The following is a 12462-nucleotide window of genomic DNA, read 5'->3' on the forward strand; positions in this document are numbered from 1 at the left end:
TTTGCGCTATCATACTGGGTGTATGGTCGGCTGTGTGCGATTTTGCGAGTGTGGTAAAATCGCATAACAGCAAAATCGCGTAACAGCCGAGCATACACCCAGCAGCGCTGCTGATGCCTGAACGGTATGTGGAATGAAGTGGGCGGGCATCGGGAGGCCACTATGGCACGGGGCAAGCACTATGGGCAGTCTATCTGAAGTGTACCTGGCGTATAAGACGACCCCCCACTTGGAGGCATATTTTTCAGGGCCAAAAAATCGTCTTATATGCCGGCAAATACGGTAATTAACATTTATCATCACATGTAAACACAATAAAAAGAAAGCAAAAATGATTTCTCCTTGCAATGACAACTCTTAGGATACACTCAATAATTTTCCTGTGTGTTCTATGGAAGAGAACTCCTACTCTTTATACTAAATCACTTCTAGGCACTTTTTACATTTCCACTAAAGTAGCCAGCCAAGTAAATTTAACCCCCAGTTTATATAAAAACAGAATATTTTTTAGTCATCATTTTTTCCAGTTTTGAGAAATAATTGATGTACATCACTGTGTAAGTTTAAGATGTACAACATGGTGGTTTGATCTACATATATTGTGAAATGATTTAAGTTTCCTTAAAACTGATAAATTGTACCAATTCAAATTAGAAACTTGTGTCAACCTATATTTGTTACATCATTTTTTCTAAATACCCACATTTTGACTTTCTGAAAATATATAATTTATTTTTCTTAAAGAAAACCTAGTATGCACAGTTTCTAGTATATTTAAGGATATGAGAAATGTTATATTGGATCAGTGTTTTTTAATTTGACCATACATAGACCTTTTCTGAGGGTCTATAATTTCCTTCAAAATCTAACCATTAATGGATATTTGGTGTACTCCTAAAGTTAACTACTTAATTTAGAAATGAATAATTTTTTTCTCTATATCTACTTCATTTGAGCTTACTGGATACTCTTTTTTGGGGGTTAGGGGGGTAGATCTAGCAATAGCAAGTCCATGTTTTCTAAGTTTTTTAGGATCTTACAAACTTCTAAAGTAATTTTTGTAAGCTTTTTATCTATCTAGAGTACAGTTCTCAGAATTTCTTTGTCTTTAAATGAAATACATCTAATAATATTAATTGCCTGATTTCTTTTTATAGCTCCCTTGTATATTTATTAAGATAGAGTGGATATATGAAATTTTCTAATTATAAGTATATAATAATTACATATAAGAGTGAGGTGTTTCTGTATTGAACATGAATTACTTTATATATTTCTAATATTTTTACAAAGAACTTGAGTTTTTTTGTATCCCCAAAATTTGATTAGCTAAACATTGAAACATCTGATATTTCAGTACATAATTACCTTAATGTTTTTTTCTAAAACATTAATATAGAAAGTGAAAAAATAATTTGCATCACTTAGAAATTTAGCTGGTGAAAATTATAAAAGATAAATCCAATACCATAGGGAGTTTGCTTCTTGTCCTGTATATAATTTTGTTCTAATAACATTTAAAGAGAACATGAATATCTTTTAAAAATTTAAACCATTAAATCTCATCAGGAATTTTGTTACAAAGATGTTGTGGTTTTATTGCCTGAAACTACTGACAGTCTAAAGAATGTTAAGCTTAATTTGGAAAGGTATTGAATAGCATATGTCATCTTTTCTTATCATTATAACCATTTATATATGACAAATTCATCAGAGATAAGGGGTAGATATTTTTGTCAGCTATTTATTAAAATTCATAATTTTATGTGAAATTCTACCCGACATCCCCCAAATCTAAAATATGATTTAGAAAACAGGGAATGATAAAAAAATTTTAGAGGCTGCTAACCAAATGCAATGAATATTAACTTTGTAAAGCTCTCCTGTGTATTCTTGGTCACAGGGTGTGTGTGTGTGTGTGTGTGTGTGTGTGTGTGTGTGTGTGTGTGTGCTTGTGTGAACATACTGTGTACCTGCACGTGTGCATGCATCTCATGTGTTTAGTTGGGATGCTAGGTAGATGCAATGCCAGTTGCAGAACTCTGCCAGCCCACAGAATGTGCATTTGTGTACATGTGTAGTATATATAACTATATGATAATACTCTGGCTATGTCATTTCATATTTTCCGAAAGACTAAATTTTAACCAGTTTTCTAAAAATTCAAGTTATATTTTCAGTGTTGCTTTCAAGCATGTAGATTTCAGAATAAAAACTGAAAAATAGAAGCTATATCTTCAAAGCAAAATTCAGCCCATATACTTGTGTCTATTAGGAAATACGTATGGGGAACTTGACTCTAAGTGATTCATTTATTGTTTTGGTAATACTGTGTTTTTAACGTGTCTGTACATTTTAAAAAGTACCTTAAAACTAAAGTAGGAATTTTATCCTCACCTAAAACTACCCTACGGTATTTTAAACTATAAAAATTCAGGAAATGGTGTTTTGTCTAATACATTATAAAGAGCATTCCATTTTTAAATCCTTTATATAAGATTTTTTTTAAATGGCTGTTAAATCTTTTATATTCAACTTTTCAAATAGTAGTATTTTGAGAATGAAGAGCTAAATAAGTGAAACTCACTTATGTAAAAATTCTCCTTTAAAGAAGAAAATACATGATTACTGATAGAATGATTACTATTTACTTTTTAGTTTTAGTTGCATATATAAAATATCTGCCCATTATCATCATTGTATTTTGTTTTGTTTTAGTTTTTTTTGCAGATAATTTACTTTCAAAAATGTGCTTAAATTGTTTTTCTGGCATAATTGTTTGGATTGTGAAATGTACACGATTTATTTTAACATTGTAAAAAATATATATAGGTTATTGCATCTTCTATATTATGGTTTCATGTGAATAATTTGCCATTTCTTTCTGTTTTCCATTGAACTATTCAGTGGTCGGGGAAGATGGTAAGCCTTATGTGCTGATCTATATACTGTGCCAACATTAAATAATCTCAAATCATTATTTTGTTTAAAGTCAAAACAAATAGTAAGGTACAGATCCACATTTTCATCTTATATGTTTTTCTTTTTATGATTTAATCTATATAGAGTCCAACAAATGCCAGTACCTCTTGATATCATAAAAATTCAAAAATGTGGTTAACCTATAATCAATCCATTAAGTTCTTGAATGTTATTGAGTCCTTACTTAGTCCTTGTCATGTTACAGTGTTACAGAGAATAAAATTATAGTTAAAGTAGTGGCCCGGTGCATAAATTCATGCACATTGAAAGGAAATTAATTAGGAGAAATACTTTAATATCGCTGTTTGTCGTTTCTCTATAATGGAAGTGTCAACCACATTCACAGTCAACAATGACAGATGGAAACACATACGTGCGATTGGCACCAGCGAGAGCTTTATATGTATGTCTAAGCTTTCTAAATCTCCATTTTCTGGCTAATGAAAATAGGATTCCACTGAGTCTCCTATCTACCTACTCTAGGACTTCCGTGAGGATCAGATGAGATGAGGCATGGGAAAATGCTTCACAGAAATTTGGTTAAAGTATGAAATGTTTCCACCTGGCTACGAAGCAAGTCATGTTCCTGGGCTGAAGAAACTGCAAGGAGACTGATCGCTAGGGAGAGGAAACTGGGCATTGCTATGTGATGTCATTAGCCAGACAGACAGTGTGTGTGTGTGTGTGTATGTGTGTGTGTGTGTGTGTGTGTGTATGTGCTATTTTGAAAGTTACATGGTAGAACAAAAGTTTGTTTTTATAGAAGGAAAATTAAATGATTTTCCTTAACACCCTTTTATAAATACTTTATTTTAACCTTCTCCTGAGGATATGTTTATTGATTTTTATAGAGAAAGGGAGAGAGACATGGATTGCTTGCCTCCGGCTCATGCCCCAACCAGGGATGGAGACAGAAACTGAGGTATGTGCCCTGACCAGGAATCAAACCTGCAACCTTTTGGTGTACGGGACAATCCTCCAGCCAACTGTGCCATGGCCAGGGCTTCCCTTTTAAATACCCTTTAAAAAAATAACAAATTTGATTTTTTTTAGAGTTTTTGAGAGTTTAGAATCACTGGGTTTTCCAGAAAGTAAGAACGATAATTTTTCTACTAATTTGTTATAGTCAGTGCTTTCTTCTGACAAATAACCTAAATATCGTGTGTGTGTGTGTGTGTGTGTTTATTTGACAGAGAGAGAAAGAGAGAGATGTTCCTTTACACATTTATGTATTTCAGACAAATTAATGGAAGTACATTGTGAAAATGTAAGCCCAAAACTATTGGGTTCTAACATAGTTTCTCACTTTTAGAAAATAAACCACTGTTTTTCAGACTCTTGCAATTCAGCCTTTTATGAATTCCCTTGTAGGAGAGTTGTTAAATGCTTCAGAGGTCTTCTTTATATCCACAGGAAACAGAGTGGAGTTACTTTTCATATTCTATAGAAGGATAGGTTATAATGTCACAATGGGATATTACATATGCAAGTGTCTAGGATCTAATGTTAATAAATTTGAGAACAAGGTTTGATTAGGGATAAATGGAAATTTGGCAGATTTACTTATAGCTAGTTTTGAGTTTATTATAATACTACCAAATAAGTTACATTGGAATACATTTTCTCTATTAAATAGTTTTTCAAAATTTTAACACATATTTAAAAAATATAAATTAGAAAGTTTTATCTTTGGCACATATATAATAGTTTTCAAAACCTGTACCATAAATTAGATTAAATCTGACAACATATAATGATAATTGATCACTAAATTTCAAGGATAGAAAATTTTGCCATTTATTCATTTAGGTCAAATTTGATTGATTTGACAGATTCTTATGTATGGTGACTGGTAGATTAAAAAACAACAGCTACTTAGACAAAATGTCCTCCTTCTTCTTAGGCAAGTTTGTTGAATGTCCATAATGTGAAGGCCATTTGGGGAAATTCTAGAGATTCTGTTATTAATTAAATGTTACATTTGATCAGGGCTCATCTTAAAATTGAGTGTTCTCATTTTTCTTAAAGTAAGGGAAGCATTCTTATAATGGTGAAATAAAGCTTTTTAGCTTATGTTATAGGCACAAGTGGCCCACAGAGCAAGGATGCATTTATTTTGGGAGCTCCCTTCAGCAACACTTTAAAAACTGAACTTGTGTATTCTTAAAATAACCATTTTAAAAAGAAGAATGAGATAGGTGTCGTCAGTTTTGGGAGGATATAAAAACCATGTAAATATGGGTTTATATCAGAAAGAATCAGTAGTTGCTAATATTTGCTCCATTGTATAATCTCTAATAAAATAGCTAAAGTAACAGTAACATGATTAATATTTTAGAAATGAATGACATCTTTTCTATCAAATTTACATCTAAATACTAGCACTTTCCTTAAATGATACAATTTTTTGAATAACGAAGCATTAAGAAATTTTCAAACCTCAAGCTTACTTCCAAAAGAAGGTTTATATCTCTCTTTGGATTATATCATTCTTTCAGGAACAACTGAGGTATATTATTTGGTTGTACAAAAGGATAATTGGAAAAGACTCCTTATTGGAATATAATCTTTACTTACATTTCACTTACTGGATCTTTTGTTTTTTAATTGTCAAGTATGTTTTGGTTCTAAAGAACAGATTGGTTTACAAGTGTAATCATTCAAAGACTATATGCATTAATTAGAGTGTCTTTATGAGGTAAGTTGCTTACATAATTCAGTTATACAGACTTCATATTTTCAGTCTGAACATTTGTAATATGCTGACTGGGATGTGTTGATATGTTATATATAAAACAATAATATATATAGATGAGAAATGTTACGTGTTTCCATTTGTTGTTGTTGCTGTAAGAAGATCCGTATGTATTTATTTTAATTCTGCCAAGACCTGGGAATAATGTGATACTAGTCATTACCTAATATCTTTATCTGGTGTTATTTTTACCATCCTGCTTCATGATTTTATATACTGACTGGAATTTGAGCCTTTTGTTAATACAGTTGTTTTAATTAACACACATATCTATGTAGATTTCTTTTTCTTAAAAGGGATTGTTTGGGGCTAATTAGAAATTAAACTTAAAAATTGATATTCTTATTTTATAACATATGTGAAAAATAAAATTTCTTGAAAATGCTTTTTATACTCATTTAGATTCTCTTTTCAGGGCACAGCACTAGAAGATTTCAGTCATCTGCCACCAGAACAGAGACGTAAAAAACTACAGCAGCGCATTGATGAACTTAACAGAGAACTACAGAAAGAATCAGATCAGAAGTATTTTTCCATTAAGTTCTCTCTACCGTTATTATTCCTTTCAGGGTCTATTTTGAATGATGTGTTTAGGTGTGATGTATAAAAAGTTTAAAAATCATTTATCCTAGTTGAAATATCTTTTGAAGGGAAAAAACACTCTGAAGTGTTTATGGTTGCTGCGTCACAAGTAAAAATGAAATGTTAGAGTTTCTTGGGTTGCAGATTACTTATTGGAGCTAATCGTATATATTTATGCCTTCCAAAAATTTATAAAATCACTTGATGACTCATATCAAGAGTAGTTTCACCAATAATAACTACCTTTTATGCTTGGATAAATTTCTTTTGCAGCAATATATGTTGGTAAACAGTATTTTACTATGGCTTCAGGTTCACTCACTCAGTGCTTTATTTTTCCCCCCAATTTTATAAAAACATTCCTGTAGTTCAGTTTTGTTTTAATGAACATAGAGAGCTATGATGAATAAAGGGTTGTTACAGTGAATTGGTGACTTATTATCTGCTTTTACACTGAAGATAAAATTGGAGCTTAAGGTCTGGCATGAGTGGGATTGTTAAGAATTATATATCAGATATGATTGTCTGCTTAATTATAAATGAAGTAAGGCATTATAATCGGTTCTCGTCATTTGTGGCAGTTAGGCTCTATGAAGTCACTGTGAACACTGATCAGTGAATACCAAAACAGAGAATACAGGGTTCCAGATGTTAGCCTCTGGTCACAACATTTGTATTAACTGATCTATACATAACCTTGTTTTATGCTTAAAGACAAGTTTTTAAATATATATTGTTGATTCATAAACTTTGAACTCAGGGCCAACACCACGGTAGCTCATGCCTGAACAGAGCTTATATAACATGTATTTTCTCCTCACAGCCTTCTCGCTCTTAGGAACACTAGATAGCACTTCAGCACTACGCTGCGGGCTCTCATAAAGGGAAAAGTCACCAACAATGAGCACAAAAGGACACTTGTCCAGAGTATCAGAGCAGAAATAAGCGGTTAAAGTATCTCCTTGTTTGAACTCAGCTGAGAATGTACACATAAATCAGATGACTCAAATTTTTCTCCACTCTGTGCATGTCTAATGACTATCAAAATGCCACATGCGTTCCTTTTTGGATTACAAATAAATGTTAGCAAATGGGCAATTCACAGATACGGAATCTGCAAATAATGAGGACCAACTGTATTAGTATTACATTTTTTATTGAGGTATATTTGACGTATTAACATTATTTTCAGATGTACATCATGGCTCAACATTTGTATATATTGCAAAATGATCACCATGATAAGTATTTAATATTTATCATCATACATAGTCACAAAAATGTTTTTTCTTGTGATGAGTAACTATTCTCTTAGCCACTTTCAAATATACAATACAGTATATACCATGTTGTATATTACTTCCCCATTAAATAATTTTTAAATGTTAAAATAATTCTTACTAGAGCAACATGTAAATGGTCTCTGGGAAATTATAACATATAATGTAATATTTAGGGCTTACTATATGTAATAGACTGTCAGGACTTTAGTAGATACAAAAAGGTTATAAAATAGTTCCTGATCTTAATAGGCTCACATTTTAGTTAGGAAAGATAAAACTCATTGATTTAATTTCTGTACAAGCTGGATTATGATAGCTGTTAATAGATAAAGTTCTGGGGAAACCTAGAGGGAAAAAATAATGCATTCTTACTGGGATAATTAAGATGAATGTCACTGGGGAGAAGTTGGGGGAAGAGGAAGGGTGATTGTGTGGGAAACTGATGTTTATTGAGGGATTATTATGTACTAGAAAGTGAGCCCAGCATTTTACATTGAATTCCTCAAAATAGCCCTCTGAAGTTATTGTTCTTTTTATAAAGGTGGAGAAATTGAGTCTCAAATATATCCATAATGTGGCTCAGGTTAGGTATTTGGTAAATATCAGAGTTGACATCCAAACAGCTGGTTTGTTTCCAGAACATTGGAGTTAGACTTTGACGGGAGGATAGGGTTTTGTCAGACAAGAAATTAGACAATAAAGGGAGAGTAAGAATATTTAAGGACAAGAGGAAAAACAAAGAATAAAAGCACAGAAATGTGAATATTCTTTCATGGCCTGGGATTGGCTCTAGGCCAGAGGAGACTTGATTAGAAATTATGTGCAGTATAATATCAGAAGATGAGGATGAAAAGGTACAGGATGAATTATATAAAGTGTTGAATGCTTTTTTGTAGAATTCTGGAGGTATTGGAGAGTCACCAAAAGTTGTTGAGAAAGTAGACGATACTATCACCTCTGTATTCTAAAGAAAGATAATTGAAAACTATATGAAGAGTAGATTTTATAGGAAAGACATTGACATCAGGGAGACTGATTAGAGGACTTCTTTTTTAAAAATATATTTTTATTGATTTCATAGAGGAAGGGAGAGGGGAAACATCAATGATGAGAGAGAATCATTGATCGGCTGCCTCCTGCATGCCCCCTACTGGGGATTGAGCATGCAATCCAGGCATGTGCCCTTGATTGGAATCGAACCTGGGACCCTTCAGTCTGCAGGCTGGCACTCTGTCCACTGAGCCAAACCAGCTAGGTGAGATGTTGAAACCGTGTCTTGAAAATAGAAAAGAGTAGATTATAAGGACTGTTTAAAAGGCAGAGTAGGTCAGACTTGTCATCTGATTGGATGTCCAAGAAGAGAAAAATGGAGGCTTTCTACCTCAGAAGTATAGATAAAGACTTAATTAAAACAGAAAAAATATATTTGGGGCAAAGGTCATGGTTTTGCTTATGTTGATTTTTGAAATATGGAAAATCTATATGAAAGTATGTAGTTGTATTTGGAAATCAAATCTAGAACTTAGGAGAAAAAGAGGACGAGATATATACTTGCGTATCATCTAAAGATAGGTGATATTAAAGCAATGAGTCAATTATATCTCACTAAAACTGGAAAAAACAAAACAATAAAAGATCATTCTGAAGGAGGAGTGTAGGATGAGATGAGAGGAAGCCTATGTCATTTATGTAACATACATTTAAAGGGTGAAGAGAAGAGGAGCCAGTGGGGGAGATACAAGACAGCAGAGTGAGGAGAAGGAAAAAGAAAATGTACCCTCCGGAGATCAGGCAGGAAATGAGTATTAAGGAGTGTAAGTCAGTACTGTCAGCTGTCAGAGTTGAGGAGAGCTGATTGAGTCATAATCTATTATTACGATTAGTGAAGAGGAGGTGAATAACTGAATTTGGAGGTAGAGGGCAAGTTAAAGATGCATTTCTATTTCTAGTATAAATGGGTGGGAGGATGCTGATGCTATGAACTCTAAGAAAAGGTGGAATAGTGTCTAGATGGGAATATGAGTTTGATTTGGGATATGATAAGTTTAAGAATATTGAGGAATATCTTCTAGCCTTTGATGAAGCATATATGTATAGGTCTGTGTATGTGTGTGTGTGTGTGTGTGTGTATGTGTATATATATATATATATATATCTGTCTCAGGAGCAAGAAATGAGAAATTAAATCTAACTTATTTTTGATATTTCAATTGATTTAAAGGATGTTTCCATAAATTACACACTCTACATACTTTATCAGATTATCTTTAATCAGGTAATATTTTACTAAACTTAAAAGAGATGTGAATCTTTTCAGATTAGGTTGTATGTGAGTCCCCAAATAAAATGAAACTCTTTTATCTGGAAATATATAGAGTGAATATTTAATTTTATGGCTTCCTTTTTGTTTTCAGAGAAGCACTCAACAAAATGAAAGATGTGTATGAGAAAAATCCACAAATGGGGGATCCAGGGAGTTTGCAGCCTAAATTAGCAGAGACCATGAATAATATTGACCGCCTGCGAATGGAAATCCACAAGAATGAGGTAGAGATTTGTTGTTTAGCAGTTGTCTGAGATAAATTCATTTGTATAAATTTCATCATGATAGGTTAGTTTTTTGCTAGAATTATCTTCAAATATTTATTTAATTTCAGGGCTCATGAACTAAAAGTAAGGTATCGTATGGTACATAATGTTTAGTCCCTTGTTGAAGTTTTTAAATGAAAAGTGATATATAAAAATAAACACTTAAACTATTTTTTATTAGCCATAAAGTTGATCATTGACCAAACTGGAATAAAGGTTTCCCTTCGCTAAGAATTACATAATCATAACAACTCAAAGCACATTTTAAATGTAGAATATCTTACGAGCTCTTAAAAGTATTTATTAAGCTCAGTTTTACTTATTTTTTTCCTAAGGCATGGCTCTCTGAAGTTGAAGGCAAAACAGGTGGGAGAGGAGACAGAAGACATAGCAGTGACATAAATCATCTTGTAACACAGGGACGAGAAAGGTCATTTTTTTGTATTTTATTTGTATTTCTTCTTTTCTCCCAAACTTTTCTCACTTTTTTTTCTAAACTTCATATAATTTTTTTCTTCCTCCCTCATTTAACAAGTTTGGCTTTAATAACATCAGTCTTTCGAACCTAAATTTTCTGTTTCTTTATAATAGCTATAGGTGAAGTATGAAATTTCATATTGCTGCTCAGTTTGTTTGTCATGCATCCCAAAACAGAGATGGGGACATAGAAAGTTCTTGGAGCTGTAATCTGGAGGCATAGGCTCCTCAGGCATGGGGAGATGCCCTAATAGATGGAGTTGGGTAGCTAATGCCAAAGAAAAATTTAACTGTCAACTTGCTCACAAAGTTTTATAAAAAATGTGTATTGTTAGTTTAGACCAGAGCTTCCAAAAGGCACTTTGCTAAGTTTCCATAACATTGTGGCATTTCCCTTATTGTAATATGTCTTTTTCTTTTTTATAATAAAGTCCCACAAATTAGCCCAGCCGGTGTGGTTCAGTGGTTGAGCATTGACCTATGAACCAGGAAGTCCCTTTTCAATTCCCATTCCAGGCACATGCCTGGGTTTCAGGCTCGAGCCCCAGTAGGGGGTATGCAGGGGGCAGCCAATCAATGATTCTCACTCATCATTGATGTTTCTATCTTTCTTTCCCTCTCCCTTCCTCTCTGAAATCAATAAAAAAATATTAAAAAAAAATAAAGTCCAACAAATTAGAACTCACCTTAGAGAAGAATTTGAGAGATCTTAGTTTACTACTTAATTACTCTATAATTTGATTAAGTTCATTTTTAATTCTCTCTGAGTTTCAGTGTCCTCAAATATAAAATAGAGATTAAAATACCCCTTATTCAGGTTATTAGTAATAAATGAAGTAATGTACATAAAGCACCCAGTAGTAAAAACCTGGTTATAGTATGTTCTTGACAAATATTAGTTTCTCCTTTCCATTATCATTTTTTGAAAGAGTACATATCTTCATTATATCAAACAACACCCCCAAATATATTGGGTTTTGTTATTAGATAAAACCTAGATTTTAATAATTAATCTGTTTTGCTTGTGTTATTTAAAAACATGTCTTCCACTGACTTATTTCACTTAGCATAATACTCTCTAGGTCCTCCCATGCTGTCTCAAAGGATAAGAGATCCCCTTTTTTACAGCTGTACAGCATTCCATTGTGTAAATGTACCACAGCTTTTTTTATCCACTACATAATGAAAGAGAAATATCACATGATCTCACTTATATGTGAAATCTAATGAACAAAATAAACTGACAAACAAAATAGATCCAGAGACATGAAAGCATGCAATAAACTGAGGACCCTCAGAGTGAAGAGGGTGGAGGGCAGGGAAGAGATCAACCAAAGACATTACATGCATATAGGTATAACCCATGGACACAGGTAGTAGTGGGTGAAGGCCTAGGGAGGGGACAAGAGTGGGGAGGGGGGGTCAATGGGGTAAAAAAGGGACATCTGTAATAATTTAAACAATAAAGATAAAGTAAAAAAAAATGTTTTCCAGGCATACTGAAAGTGCTGTTAAATCTAATCACATAGATTTCCCCATTATTAAAATCTTAATCATTTGATTCTTTAGCAAAATTATTAACATTTTTCTCTCTGGTTTAAAAAGTTGTGAAGAAAAAAAATGCCTTTAGATTACTGAGTTTTTTTTTTATTATTTTTTTAATTTAATTTTATTTTTTTAAATTTAAATCTTTATTGTTCAGATTATTACATTTGTTCCTCTTTTTTCCCCCATAACTCCCCTCCTCCCAGTTCCCGCCCCCCCCCCCCCCTCCCTCCCCCACCACCGTCCTCC

At 32.9% G+C, this 12462-nt stretch overlaps 1 protein-coding gene across 2 annotated transcripts in view; it reads left to right on the forward strand.

The window, feature by feature from the left end:
- Positions 1–12462, forward strand: part of FNBP1L (formin binding protein 1 like) — a 63584-nt gene that overhangs the window by 43193 nt on the left and 7929 nt on the right. Inside the window, exons 10-13 of one of the 2 annotated variants that reach the window (XM_015560331.1) lie at positions 2908–2922; positions 6153–6262; positions 10017–10149; positions 10527–10621. In XM_015560331.1, coding sequence (XP_015415817.1) covers positions 2908–2922; positions 6153–6262; positions 10017–10149; positions 10527–10621 — 353 coding nt within the window. The remainder of the gene's footprint in view (positions 1–2907; positions 2923–6152; positions 6263–10016; positions 10150–10526; positions 10622–12462) is intronic. The other variant, XM_015560332.1, reaches the window with a different exon arrangement.

This window comes from Myotis davidii, unplaced genomic scaffold (assembly GCF_000327345.1).
Source record: "Myotis davidii unplaced genomic scaffold, ASM32734v1 scaffold674, whole genome shotgun sequence".
Classification (NCBI taxonomy): domain Eukaryota; kingdom Metazoa; phylum Chordata; class Mammalia; order Chiroptera; family Vespertilionidae; genus Myotis; species Myotis davidii.